The following is a 15,781-nucleotide window of genomic DNA, read 5'->3' on the forward strand; positions in this document are numbered from 1 at the left end:
TTCAATAACAGTATATGCTTGTTGTTCCAATCTGCAGAGATACTAAAACAGATACTCCATTGTTAAGTGAAACTGTGTTTGGGATATAACACTATAAATACCTGTTAAACAATCTCAACAAATATCTCTTTGACTCATTTTTTGCCTCCTCCCCAAAAATTATCTTCTCCCTCCCGCTGGCCTTTTTCCATCACGTGGACAGAGTTCAGGACATGTAGCAGGTTAAAATTGGTTATGACAACAAGAAGACGCTGCAACGCTAAATGTGGACAGTGTGAGCCACATTATTAGCCTTGATCGATGCAAAATTCTAATTCCATGTCAGGAGACAAATGGGAAACGATTTTAAAATTTCACTCTGTAGGACAGTTGTGTGCAAAACTATATAAAATTGTAAAAACACTCCTGGTTTAACCTGTCATGTTTCTATGAGACGACACAAGCAGCCTGAGTTGGTGAAATACTTGCATATGTCTCCGACCATTTTCCCTCTAATGGCCCTGAGTGAATGACCGTTATTAAAGGAGAGCCTTGAAGGCCTCAAAGTGTGTGTCCTTGTATGTGAGGAGGGGGCTAATCCTCCTCTGTTGAGAGAGAAATTTCAAACTCTTTGATTGCCAGTGGAGCCAAGAGCCTAAGGTCACACACACACACACACACACACACACTGACAAACACACACACACACACACACACACACACACACACACACACACAGGGTCTCTCTTTTTTTGGGGCCCTCAGTTTCTATACTCCTCTCCCTCCTCCTCCTCCCTTTTCATTTCCTTTGTCTTTCTCCAACTTTTTCCTCCCTCCCTCCTCCCATCATTTCCCATTTCTCTTCTTCTGTGGAACCCCCTCCACGACCAGATCCTGCTTTCCTAAACTCCCGCTCCTGACCCGTCCCACTACCGCCTGTCTTTGAAGCATTTTTTTGACACTGAGCTTTAGTTTTTCTGCAATTTCCTATCCACCTTTTGCTCTTTATTTGTGACTCTAGCCCCACTTCCAATGGTAGCTGAACACTGAACACACTCCTAGAGATTGCATAGGATGCTCGGGGGCTGAACTTTGACTTTTACCCCTCCTCCCGCCATTGCTGCCCTCTTAAGGGAACTAGACTCTTCTCCTTTCGCTCACAACTTTTTCTCTTTTCATTTATATCATTTTACTTCACAAGACTGATTCTATCTTAACACCATGTCAGTTTGATAACCCATGTATGCAAATATGTCCTAAACGTCCTAAAATGGTCGTGTGATTTTTTTATTATTATGTGCTTCACTTAAACGGCTAACTGCTGAGACCAGCAACATCATTCCCTGAGAGGCTAAAATGATGACAAAGCTTGTTTCATCTGACCAAATCAAAATGCTTTCTATTTGATATGTCCTTAATAAGTCTGATATTCAAGGAGAACTGTGTCCAATTTTCTTTTACAGCTATCATCCACCATTCTGTTTAACATAATGCTGTTGAGTACCCTTCTGCTCTTTACTCCACTGCCTCTATCTATTCATCAATCTATTTTTCCTTATTGCTTAAACCAACAATCTTCTGTCTTTTACTGTTACTCTATCTGTTTCCATCCATCCCTGAATTCCTGGAAACAGACATTAACCTGCTACAGATCAGATGCCAAAGACAGAACCTCCTCAAATCCATCTCTGAAACAGATACACACAGACAGTAGAATTTAAACTACCTGGGTTAAGTATGCATATGAGAGTGATAAAAAAAAAAAAAGACACTCATATATTTATGTGCAAGAAAAACCAACAAGTTCCAGATGATCGTGTCTCCCACAGATCTCTTGTTCCCGTGCCCACCCAGTGTGTCAATGTGATTGGTTGTCATGAGTGTGTCTGTGTGCATGTGTGTGTGTGTGTGTAACTTTACTCTCACCATTCTGCCACATGTCAGCAGTTGCTCAGTCATCTTTGACACACACACATGCACACACACACAGGATTACAGCCAGGCTCTGTAAAGGAGTACGTGTCTCTGCATGTATGTAGTCTAGTCACCACTGGCCTTCTAATGTTTAATGGACATTTTTATGCCAGTAATCCAGGGTTTATGCAATACAATTCTGTATCAGACAGTTTCTTAATATTTAATCAAACATGTTTTAGAAATCACCACTACAGACCTTTTCAGTGTCTAACTCTGACATGAAGAAAGACCCCTAGTGACCCAGAACACATTCAACAATCACAGGGTTTCAAGAGAAACCAGAAGAAAGGCAGAAAGAGGCATGTTTGACAAAGAGAGAAAGCTTGGCAGAGGCTCTGGGCATGTGTTTTTGGATAAACAAACTGCCGTTTCCAAGATGCAGGGCATCAGGCGAAACTGATTTTAGCTCCTGGGATTCAGGAAGACTCGCAAAGCATCTTGTGATGGAGATGAGGACAACATGGTTCACTCCCAGAGGAAAATAACCCTAACTAAGGACTTTTAACACATGCAGGTTTGCAAGGGAAATGTTCAATTACACAGCCTCATGTGATTTCATTTTTCTTGTTCTAATGCATTTCAATATCAGTCATCAAAGAAAGTTAAAAGCTAAGGAAAAAAATAGATTATTTCAGCTTTATTTTAAGGGGTAACGCAGGGCTTTCTCTCTGCAAAACAACACACAACAGAAAAATAAGTGTTTATCAGGGAAAGCAGTTTTCTTCCTCCACTAAACTTTCTGCAAAGTCAGTCAGAGGCCTGAATGTCATATGACTAGCTCAGACTGTTATTCTACATCTCCAACTACCGAACACACCTCTCTGTGTCTCTGTGCCTTCTTGTCAACAAGACAAGCTGCGAAAACAAACTTTTTTTTTCTGTCCCTCTTTCTATCTGACACGCTCACTGCAGAAATTGCATCAGTGCAACCATAATGTAGCAACAGCATCATGTGGCTGACTGTATACCATCCTCTCTCATGTCTCTAGATGTGGAAGAAGAGGCAGTTCTTTTTGCAGCTACAGAAGGAAGTCGTCTGTCTTGCACAAGGGTACCAGAGGTAGGTGAGAGATAAAACAGTGTCATGTTTTCACCACCCTCACCCTAAATTTACCAGGCAGTCTGATGAGGCAGTCACAGGTCATTAGCTAACTTGTTATTTTTTGGCCATTAAGGCCTTTATTGGATAGGACAGCTGAAGAGAGTCAGGACTTTTTTTGGAGAAGAGAGTGGGGTATGATGTGCAGCAAAGTGCCGACGGTGGATTTGAACCCGCGGGCGCTGGGACGAGGCCGCTAGCTTTTGTACATGTGGCGTGCACAACATAACCGCTAGACTATCCTACGCCCCGGCTCATAAGCCTGATTGTTTAACTTTTGGTGCACTTCTAAAAAAAACATCAAACTGTGCTGATAAATAATGGATCAAACTGACACGGCAATCAACCATGCATTCACACATGAATGAATTTCTCAGCATCCTTTTTGTCATTCTCCACCTATTTATGAAACTTGTGTTCGTGGTTATCTGAAGCGCCACAGCATCCGCTCACACACGTTAAAAAAGAACAACCAATAATATCAGAGACCCTCGAAAGATCAAACGTAAGAATACAGCAAAAACAGGTTAATGATTGATTGTAAAAGATAATATAAAAACATTGTTTCAGTAAGATGGATACATATAGTATATGTACATGTATAGTAACAGGTAGCTTGGCCCCCTTCACTTTCCAAGTAGCTTGCCAGACAAAGACAATAACCAGCCAACCTGAAACTTTCAAGCAGTGCCCTTCGCTGAGGGACAGCTCATCTTGCAAATTTAATGACTGACCTGGAGATAGAATCTATCTTTCATGGGGTAAACAACAGTTTGACAGCCATTGTGATGCCAATGTAACAAAGCACTCACATTGAAATGCAATCTTAACTCATGACACACAACCTAAGAGACAAATAGCCTCTTACTAACACAGAAATATCTCCATGATAAGAAACATCTGTGTAAAATGATGTCTTCTGGAAGGCCCTTTTTAGATGGTAATGGTAATAATGCTTTATCTAAGATGTAGCAAAAACAAAGGTTTCAACAACATGTAGCTTAGGCCATGACTTAATATGCACCAATATCTCAATCTAGATCCCATTGTGATCTCACATCATGAACATTTGTATAAGATAGCACCCTGGAGGGAAGGGAAGTTATCAAATATCAGTCATCTCAAGTTTAAAGGAGGACGGGAAAGAAATGAAAAGTTGAATTCAGCACCTGGATGGAATTGTGTTACTTTGTGGTCAACGTCAACCACAAAATGACACTTAATGAAATACTAAGCATGATAAACAGGATGAAACAGAGCCCGGATGCAGGAGAGAGAATGACTCATTTTTAGCTTGGACTCACCTGAAGTTCACACCACGCCACTTCCACTGTCGTCTCTGTATCCAGTCCCTTGTACACTGTCTTAAAGGAACCTCTTCCAATCTCGATGTCAAATTTTAGGAAGCGTCCGTCTGGTGAAGTCCCAACAGCTTTAGTCTCCACCTCCTCTATGTCGTCTTGCACTCGTTTCTCTGCCTCCCTCTGCTCTGCCCGGGCTTTTGCAAGCCCCTTCTCCTCCTCCGTCTCCCTCTCTTTCTCCTCGGTTGGACTACTAGCACTACCAGAGTCCGCCTCTTTTACATCTTTTACTACCTGTTGTCTGTCCCCTGGATGCAACGTGACATCAGGTTGTTTTCCAACTGTTTTTTCTGTAACATCCAATACTGTCGGGGTGGGCTCTTTAACTGCCCTATCTGCACTGTGCTCAACACCACTGCAAATGGGAACAGCAACGGTGCTACTGGTTTCACCTAAATCTACCTCAGCATTTCTAAAGTCCCCCTCCGAAAGTGCCCGACATATCCCGAGACCAGACTGGAGGTTTACGCTTTGGACCTCCCCGCCTTCAGCATCTCCCGCCTGAGGTCCGGGACCAGAGATTTGTGGAGGGAAAAAGGTGGGAAGCCCCTCACAGTCTGGAGGTGACGTGAGTATCAGTGCCGCTTTGCTGGGGAGGTCCAATGCTGTGGCATTAGAGTCACAGATGACACTCCGGCGAAAGAAGCGGTGCTCGGCTGTTTTAGAGTCTCTATCCATCGTGTGGCGTCGACGTTGGACCTCAGGTTGTCCACCCAGCTTTTCTACCACATGTGTGTCTGAACTGGCAGCACCGTTCACATTTTTGTGGACGGACTGGGGTGATGGACAGGGAGAGGCCGAAGGGGGGGCCGGAGCAATGAATTTCACTACTTTGCTGCTGCTGCTGCTGCTTTCAGACATTCCTCCTAAAGACTTGGACCAAAACAGAGAACTTCTGTAAGTATGAACAAGGATTTGTTTTACTACTCAACTAGCAAGTTTCTTTTTCAAATCAAAAACTATCCAACCTCTTATCTGACTCCAGAGAAGACTAAAGGGGGTGGGTTACAGGAAAAAAAGCTCAATCAAATCTATTGAATCCAGACATTTTCATTGTGTTGTGTTCTTTTAGGCAAAGATTTATTAACTCTTCTTCCTCTTTTCAATGTCAGCAGTTTCAAAACGACAGCCTACAGTTCCTACAAGGCCCTTCTGAGCAGGGCTCTGGGAAGCCCCGGGAGAGAGGAAGGGGCCTTCTCTTCGAGATTGGGGAGGGGCAGGTTGAAAGACAGTAGAGGGAGGGGGGATGCAAGCACTGCAATGAAGTGATAAACGTCAAATTAACACCTGAATCCATCCTGCTGCCAACATCCAGGTAGGAGCGACCACGACATGGAAGGATTTGAGATCCAGCAGACCAGTGTGGCCTCCCGAAGGCTGATAAGACAGAATATAACTGGAATTTTTAATCCTTAAAGATCTACTTGGAAGTCTGGTGAGGTCAAATGATGGTTGGAGACCCTCTGGAGAGGTCACTGGCCTGTCTGGTAAGGCCAGACAGAAGGCTAGGTAGGCCTAGCCTGGCCTTGCCTGGCCCAGCTTGATCTGCTTCTGACCTTTTCCCTGTAAATAAAGAGAGAGAATAAAGATGTGTGTTAGATAAAACACAACTTAGTATACAAATGTGACCACCATACATTACATCTGCTTTCAATTTACTTCTTACTGGGCCAACCCCCTACAAGGGCCCCCAAAATGACACTTTGTTTCCTGTCAAGGTGGCTGATGGAATAAAATACAAGCTGTCAGAAAAAGTGTAACAAGTTACCACAATCTGACCAGTGATGATTTGTATAAGTGAAAGAAGCAGGGTGGGAAATGAACACCAGCCAACATCTGCCACAATTTGGTTACAGTTTACAAATCTGTCAGCTCTTCAACCACTAAGCAAAGATCAAAGCCTCGTTTTCTTTTCCTGGTTGGCTGGTAAAATGGAGAAACTGGGTCAGCATCAAAACAACAAGTAAAGAATCATGGACTAACAAGTGATTATTTAACCCCAATTAAGGCTCAGATTTAAGTGATTCCACTTCTGCACTCTTAGTAAAGGAGTTTATCAGTGAGTAATGGGCTGCAGTTGAACCTGTACACTATCTTTAATCACCAACTCAAGCTTGTTAACATCAAAGATATCTGCATCCCATCTCACTCGCAATCATCCATGTGTAGTAAGCACTGGAGTAATGCAGCGGAGTGTGCGTCTAATTGCTCCACGATCCAAATTTAGCCCAAAGTCACCACAGCACGGCTGACCTCCAGGTCCAGCTACCCTGTGGCAACTCAGCAGCTTAACATGAGAGGGAATGGGCACACCGATGAAACCACTGCAGTGACTTCATATATATCTGAGCAAAGCTTTGAAGAGTTCTGCATATTTCATTATAAAGAAAAACATTTAACTGCAAGTTAGGAAATATGCAGAATCAATTTGTAATTTCCCCTACAACAGAAAGCTTTAATTCTGTTATCATTCAAGAGGAAAAGAGAAACAGCTATTGCTTTGCTGTTTTATGTTTGAAATCATTCACATTATTTTGTGTTTTACGTCGGGGGTTCCCAAACTTTTCAGCTCAGACCCCCAAAATAAGGGTTGCCAGAGACAGGGGACTGTCCCTGGAGGTGGTTAAGGCATATTACGTAGCACAAAAGAATACGACAGCATACAATTATTTTATAGTAATATAAAGAATTTAAAGGCTTGAAGGAGAATAAGTAACTCCATGTAAAGACTAAAAGCACTTAAGTCAAACTTCATAAACAGTGTGTCTTTAAAGAGCAGCAGACACTTGCATTGCATTGTTGCTGTCGTGTGCAAACTTACATTTTAAATATTTTTGCTCATTAATTTCAATTTCAATTCACTTATTGATAAAGTTTGGTTTAAAATGTAACTACTTTTTTGGGGTACGGGTAAAATATACAATTTCAAATTATTTCATTTTTGTGCATGCATGCACAAGCATACCTGCGTCTGCATGTGTGTGTGTGTGAGGGTGGGGAATGATCATGGCCAAAAATGAATACAGAAAAAAATCCTAAAATTACCAAAATGGTCAAGGAAGGCACGGGGGTTAACAACACGGACACACACACAAAAATACTCATAATAACAGCCCCAATTTCATTTGGTCATCTCAAGAGTTTCTTTTTTTTCATCTGTCCCCAGTGGATGAGGATTAAATATGCTCAAGGCCACTTCAACATACCAGTGTGTCAGAAAGTTGCAAAAAAAACACTCTCATATTTATAAACCCCATGATGCCCAGGTCACTTTAAAACACAGCTGCAACATCGGCCCAAAAAAATCTGCTGTAAGCAAGTCAATATTCCTGGCAAAATATGAAACATGTCAAAGAGGTACATTCAAATTCCACTGAGTTAAACGCATTGTGATTGTAAAGACCATAAATAACATCAGGAACTCCAATAGCACCAGAGGCTACTGTATGTTGTCTCAATTAAGGTACGATAACAGATTTGCACAGGAGAGGTCAAAGGTGGTATGCACCTTAAGGCCACCAGGTAGAATATGACTGCTTGTTTATACTTCAATAACAAAGAAATATCGAAGAAGTCTGTCCTGACACGTAATAGGCTGTTGAATTACTTGAACGAATGTGAAGAACAGGTTTTAAGTATTTCTTTGAAAAAGAATTCCTATGACATTATTACACAATTAATGGCACCTGGCCGCCCTACAGGTTTAAGAGAAGTCAACCAGATGTCATGGTTCCAGTCCAGGTGTAGATCATAGTGAATAACTCTACTTGATAAGTTACATTGAGCAATATGACGATGACGTCAGTTAAAGAGACCAGACTGATCACATCAGTAAGAGACAGCAATCCTACTTTAATGAAGGTGTGATCATCTATAAATCACAATTTATTCCCCCTTTTCACACTCTGTATTGTGCTGAGGCTGTTTGCTGTAGGACCATTTATAATTTTGGGGGCCATTAAACTAAAATGATGGTCAAAATTAATTCAAGCGCATATAGCTGGTGAGAAACATCTGTATTTCTATTGTTTTTTTTAATTTATTATGACAGCATAATTAGGAGATGAGTTCTCAACAGCTAGGGGGTGTTGTTCAGGCAGCATGAAATCAGATAGGTAAATAGGCCACACGTTATATTTCAATTTTAAAGGTTTTTAAATGTAGCATATAAACAGCAACGACAGATTAGATCAAAGCAAAGTGCGCCACAGATTATCACAGGTGTGCTGCTTCCAGCAATTAGGGTTGTCATTAACTAGCTAAAACTGCTCTCTCTAACTGATAATATAATAATAAATGCTCAAATTTCACACCTAAAAAACACTTTTTTTTTTAGCATTTACACAGAATTAACAATATTAAACAGTAAATTGTGCTCAAATGCTGTTACTTAGGCTATCACGGCGAAACCCAAATGTTCAAACGTGATTATTTTTTAAATAGGTATAAGTAAATTAAAGGCTTTCTTGCGAATAAATTCAACACATCGCCAGTGTACGCTGTATGTTTGAACCAAATCCATTTGTTACATTAGGCTCGTTAAAGTCTAATGAAAAAAAGATGTTCATCCTGTTAAAGTGAGCACAGGAGCAATTAAAACTCCCGAGTAAGGAGCTTATTACTGACATACCGGTAGACGAATTCATGAGCAGCTGTGTCTTCATGCTGTGTAAAAATGTTATTCTAGCATGAGTAAAAAAAAAAAAAAATCAACTCACTAGACTTAAAAGCGTGCAAACGACTTTTAGATACCCTTAACTGTTGCAGAGATGGGGTTCATTGCTGCCTGTTGAGGAAACTCAAAAAACGAAGCAATGCAGCTTACTTTGCCCACAGGCAAAACAAGACATAAGCAATAACTGGTCACGATTTGGATAAAGCATTGTAATAAAAAAAATAAAAATGCACCATTACCTCTTACATCTGTGTGGGCTGCGTTGGCACCGTAGAAATGTGAAAAGTAAAACTTGGTTTCAAAGCATTTAACTCCTCTGCAGAGGGGGGTCCGCTCCGACACACCGCAATAATGTCAGTATAGTGCGTCACATTAAAGCCACAGTTGGTTGTCGAAAAGCCCTAAAAAAAAAAGAAAGAAAAAAAGCTATTTACAAAGATATAATTTAGCTACAACTGCAACAGGCTCAACTTCAAAAAAGGTCCAAGAAGCGAAGCCGGTGGCGGTGCGTGCAGCGAGCCACAGCCGACAGACAGACACCTCCCACCGGGCAGAGAGAAGCCAAGTTCGCTCGCTGGTGTCGCGGCGGCTCTGGTACTTCTTTCTGTCTCTGTGTTGTCTGTGTCCGGGTCTGCACCGGCAAGCAAACAGGCAAAGTCTCACTCAAAGATGCTATATCCGTAACAGCGTCAGAGTCCAATCCGCTCCGGTAACCAACATTTCGCTCCTCTCGTTTTGCGTGGTGCAATAAATTCACTGTAATCCCTCAGTTATTCCCCGTTTTCGAGCCTCCGGACCACGGCTCAGTCTGCTCTGTGCTCTTCTCTGGCGATGACTCGACAAGGCGGCTGTAAGGCTTTCACACAGACGAGCCACGTCAAGCTCAAAGCTGTTAACCCAAGTGAAACCGGACATGAAGGATTCTCCCAAATTAAAATACAATAACAATTTTATGTGTGTGTTGCATAACAACGAAAACTTAATTCACATAACTCATCCAAAGCTTTATCAATATTGTCAATAGTGCTTTTTAGGTAGCCTGGCATACAAAATCCACTCTGTATACTGCACATGCACTAATGAGGTTATTCTGCAGCTCCCAAGACCCAGCTCCAATTTATTTCTCAAATATAGCCTTGTTGTTGTTGTTATTTTTGAGGTTTGCAACAACCATTGTGAGCTCTGAGACCTAAAGCGTTAAAAATGGATATGAGCTTGTTTTGTTTTTTTTATCATAGGCTACTGCACTCAAGTGTGCAGTAATGAAAAAAAAATTGTAGTATGATCATGTTATTTATGTGTTTTTCCAATTTGTTTGAAGCGGTCAGTGGTTCAATTAGGCTATTTGAATGAATGCATGGAAAAATAATTTGGTTATATAGAATGATCAAGGAAAGCAACATCCTAACCTTGGCCTGTTAATGTTTTTATATTATGCAGGCCATATCTCAAAATTGCAATTTCATTTTTGTAGCTTTATTATTCTTATTAGGTCTAGCATCATGGATACCATTGATTAAACATTTGACTTACTGCACTTTGAAACCCCCCATTAGCTTCAAACACTGGATCAAATCTTGTACGGCTATAGAACATTAAGGATTGGCAACACGTTCATCAAGATGATTTTATACTGACAGGTCAAACCGGAAGTTCATTCATGCCTCTAGGCGAAATTGATACTAATATGCAAACTCCGGTTTCCCGAGTCAGTCAACAGCTGCAATGTGTGACCCAATGCATGTCGTTAAACATGCTTTTATTTTATGTCTCGGGCAAGTTTGACGCAACAACAGGTAACCTTTGTGATTGATGCTTTTTGACCCCGTGGGTTTCCGAAGAGAGGCTGTCTCACTATTTTTGTGTGTGGCATTTGCTTGCTTATAATCCCCACTAGTAGGCTGTGCACAGTGGGCAGGGTCTTGCAACTTTATTTAGAGTTAGGCCTTTATTTACTGATCTTATAACTCCTCCAGTGACAAGGAAAAACTGCACCTTTAAAGCCAAATTAATCAAAGTAGTCAAATGATGTTTACTTATTGTTATTAAGAGTCTGTCAGATCTACACACCCTGACATTGAGCCTAAAACAAGACTAATCAAAACATACCCATTAATCTACTTTATCACAACAAAAAGAAGAGTTCCTGTATTTTACAGATTTAGTGCATGATAAAGGAAGGCCCAGTTCCAAACCCTGATCATCACACGCACACTATTGTTCATTTCTCTCAGTGGGTCTTCCTGTTTGTATTTGACAGTAGGGGACCAAACTATTAAGCTCCAAATCCTGCTGAATGAACACACACCAAAGATGCTTCCCCTGATGAGAGAATATGTGTAAGATTTTCTCATTCATGTACATGAAACTCCAAACAGAGCTCCTACCCTAGATGCATCTATTTTTAAATACTTTCTCACTGATATTGCTTTGAATATAAATTCATAGTCTGAGCCTAAACTGTCTCTTATGTGCTATCAGTCTTTCAACTGTTTGAAAGCCTCATTTGAATGTTCATTTTTCACTTGGCAAAAATGAAAGTGGGTCCTCAATTCTTCTTTAAAAAAAAATAGTGTCGGCACAGAACCTTTCTCAAGTGTAGGTCCTTCAATCATCCTCTTTTCTTTGGAGTAATGACTTTTACTTCAACAGCTAGCCCAATTCAGAACACACAATAGCCTTTTGGGGCTAACCAAACTTTAGTATCTTCCCTTAACAAACAGAGTTCATACTTGTTCTTTATACACAATATTCTTAAGTTAAAGTTTAGTTAAAGTCTTAAGTTTAAGTTCTTCGACTTAAATAACCTTTGTCAAAATGCCACAAATATCACCACATGCCTATGCAGCAAACCCCACGGACTAATGTGGGTTATATTGTCATTGCCGTATCTTGGCAAATAAAGCTGTTATCTTAGCTTCCACTGTTAATAGAGAGATAATTTGCTCAGTATTGCTGCTGCGTTATCAGCAAACAATCCTTACATGATAAGGAGCTGCTGTGAATGTTTTCATACCTGCGGCTGTCAGATAATCCAGCCTTTGTTCACCAGTCAGGAGGTCATAGGCGTGTTGTTTTTGATCTTCACATGATTGTTGAAGTATAATATTAGCCTGCACAGAAAAAAAAAAAAAATCTTTCAGTTTGGTTCCTGAATGTGTGTGTGTGTGTGTGTGTGTGTGTGTGTGTGTGTGTGTGTGTGTGTGTTTGTTTGTGTTTGTGGTTAGTTGGGTGCTCCTTTTGCTTGTTTCTGCAAATGTTCATCCTGCACTTTGCTCAAGGCGGTCAAACAGTACCAGAGGTCGCCACACAGCAAACCAGCAGGTCAGGATTCAACGGACTATTCTAAAGTTTCCAAAGGTCATGAAACATTTTAAACATACATACAGTTTATTTACAACTTCCTAAATATGGTATACCAACTGCTGCACTGTTTGTGTATTACCTTCAATACTGTGTGCCAGATTCTGATGTTGTGTTATTGTGTTGTTCTGAATGTTGTCATTATTGACTGTATACAAAGATGGACGACATAACAACATCCCAAATGTGAAGTCAAAGACAGTCCCCAACTGCAGTATAGGTCACAAAGCCAGCCTCCTCTATGTTAACAGACAAGACATGTGGCAAACTAGAAAATAAAATACACGTTAACTACATTTTTCTCCAACATGGTTCTGTCATGATTTAGTTTTTTATCATGCTGATTCATGTCTGTGTTCTCTCTCTCTCTCTCTCTCTCTCTCGCTCTCTCTCTCTCTCTCTCTCTCTCTCTCTGTTCTAACCTGTTGGTGGATGGTTGACCTGTAGGCAGGAGGTGTAGCACTGCATGCAACTCAGTCATACTGACACACAAAACCCTCGGGCGACTTCTATCAAAGAAGCATGATGAGGATGAGGCCTCACTGAGGTGACAAGACCTGAAGTGTACCGTGAGAAATAGACATTTTTTCTGAGCCATGTGTAGGAGACAGCGAAGCTCACTCCCCAACAGATTATTAAAGAAATAATCTGTGCAAATTTCGGGGGAAATTTGGGCTTGTTTCATTTTTCCATTAAAAGTATATGCTAAGATTGATGACAAAGTCTTATCTGGTTTGTCAATATAACGCATAAGAGAGTATACCAGTTAGCCTAGCTTAGCACAAATACAACTAGGGGGAACTAGCCTAGCTACCCTTCGTCAAAAAGTAACATAATTATACTTCTGCTTTTTTTTGTTAAATGTGATTGTTCAAACCAAAATGAATAAAGATTTGAGTTAAGCTCAGCGGCTTATGGCTGTAGCTTTATACTTTAGACTGGTCCCCTCACCTAACCCTCAGTAAGAAAGCAAAGACGTCTATTTTTCAAAAATGTAAAACTTTTCCTTTATTATATATATATATATATATAGAAGAACATGAAAGCGAGAACCACTCTTTACTGGTAAAAATGCTCAGCTGACTCAGATATGAGAAATCTTCGCTTCTTCTGTTCATGAGCAATTAACAAGAAACTCGAGCTCACTTCAGGGAAACAATCATAGCAGATAAAGTGGTTGCCAATGTAATTGCTTATATCTTAATGTTTTTAAAGCCGTTAAGTCCTCTAATCTAAGCTTCCATCAGGTTATCTTGGTCCACCTTCCCTTTTTTTAATCTCCCACAGAAATCTATAATGGATTGAATTATTTCTAAGACTTATGTTGACATTTTTAAGGCCAGAAGTCAGACAAATGATGTCACGCCATCATGAATTCCAGCCCATCTCTGGCAGTAACGTTTACATCATCCGCTGTATTATTTGATCAATCTGTCTTCAACAACCTAATAAAATCCTGCCCTTAAAATGGCACCCTTGCTCATGTTTTAACATAATAAAGAAAATACAAAGAATCCAAAATTGTACTTTCCAAATTGTTCCCTGCTTTTCCTCCCTTTGGCTCTGTTGATCCCACTGACCAAAATGGCTTTGATTTAATATCGTCATGCCTTTGGACGAAAAAAATATCAGACATTTCTAGAACATGCTGCATTTATTGTCTGAATACGTGTAAAGATCTGCGACAAAGCTCACTTCCAGTTTTTCTTCCACTTCTTGCTTTGTTGCTTTCATATCTAACTTGCAGACTTCTGCTGCCATCAATCCATTCTGGAAGAAGAAAACATTTTCATGTTGAAGAAAAAAAAACCAATCTATTGATAAATGTCAGATTCGTCAGTCTATTTTAAACGTACATATTTCCCCATTTTCCCTAAAGGCCATGCTATTACCTCCATGCCGTAAGTTCAAGCCTGTCAGTGCACGTTTGACACCTTTTGTTTCTGCAAATTTCTGCAGATGTACGTATGTGAGTGTGAGTGTGCGTGTGTGTGTGTGTGTGTGTGTGAACTGACAAATTATGTTGACCTATGCTGACCCCTCTTACAGACGTCAGAGACAATTTGTCCATCTGAACGAGCAACAACAGGTTGGAGAACTTGTCGAAACTCAGCTCTGATAGGATAATTATGCCCCTCGCGCGCTGAGAAAAATGGTGCGATTCTCGAAGATAAGGCAGTTTTCTTTGAGATATAGACCAGAGCGTTGAGAATAGTTATCTTACTAGAAATCACAACAGGGAATGTCATGCATATCATTTATCTTCTGTCACTGTCAGTCTTTTCAGCCTTCCTACTTCTGTCATCCCTGTCGTGTTCTCCTACAGAATACGTTCATTTGCAGCTGACATTAAATTACCATTGCAAGGAATTTATGCATAAACAAGTAAACAGAATTGTTAGTGACTTTGACACAAGTCAGAAATCAGATGCTGTACGTGGGTGTCTGCTGTAGGTGGAAATCAGCAATCATTTTCATCATTTTCGAAACAACAAAAACAACAAATGGTGATTTAACGATTCAAATTAGTTGCAGAATCATTGAAACCACCTTCTGCTGTGAGTAGTAAGAAAAAGTTTCACTTAAGAGCGACAACAATTTGACTTATTTCCTGTCATTTTTCCTCTGCTTTGCATACGGACAAATACTTTTCTCTTACTCTTACTAAAATGTTAGTTCCCTCTTCCTGCTTCTGTTCTAAATTATGACTGGTATGCCAGTAACTCTGTGTATGCGCTGCACATATGCGGGTGTCTGTGTGTGTCAGAGGATGTGCTTCAAAAGATCTCATGTTGCGAAAAATGAACCTGTCACTTCCCTTCTCTGTGACTCTGCATGCCACTCTCTAATTCTATCTTTCTCTCTTGTCAAGTGTGTGACTTTTGACCGAATGGTGGAAAAAGCTGTGACAAGTTTGGATCTATCGTGCTTTAATGCAATATTAGAAAAGAGGATGATGTATGGGCACTGTTTTGTTTAACCAGCAATTAAAGTCATTCAAATGTCATACATCATATAAAAGGGAACTTCAAATGTTGTATTGAGGTATTTTTTTCAACTGTAGTGGCCTGGTACTGCATTGAAATCTGCCTAAACTCATTGTGCAGTACCTTCTTCTACCAGATAGTGTCACTGTTGAGTCCAGTGTGACATCTATATATGTAGTATGACTGATTTCATCTTATCTTACTCTAAACTTTAATTTACCACCTTCTCCTCCGCTCTGTGGCTCCATATGTCTCCCCACAGGCCTGTTAGAAACCCATTATTCTACACAGGCTAAACAAAATGTACTTGCACATGCTCTCACTCCCCCTGGTTGTAGTC

At 40.5% G+C, this 15,781-nt stretch overlaps 1 protein-coding gene across 1 annotated transcript in view; it reads right to left on the reverse strand.

Moving 5' to 3' along the window:
* Positions 1–9,909, reverse strand: part of wnk1b (WNK lysine deficient protein kinase 1b) — an 86,162-nt gene extending 76,253 nt beyond the window's left edge. The window contains exons 1-2 of the mRNA XM_061030238.1: positions 9,331–9,909; positions 4,360–5,979 (exon numbers count right to left, since the gene is read on the reverse strand). Coding sequence (XP_060886221.1) covers positions 4,360–5,277 — 918 coding nt within the window. The 5' untranslated portion in view covers positions 5,278–5,979; positions 9,331–9,909. The remainder of the gene's footprint in view (positions 1–4,359; positions 5,980–9,330) is intronic.
* Positions 9,910–15,781: the final 5,872 nt, after the last annotated feature.

The sequence above is a fragment of the Labrus mixtus genome, chromosome 22 (genome assembly GCF_963584025.1).
Source record: "Labrus mixtus chromosome 22, fLabMix1.1, whole genome shotgun sequence".
Classification (NCBI taxonomy): Eukaryota; Metazoa; Chordata; class Actinopteri; order Labriformes; family Labridae; genus Labrus; species Labrus mixtus.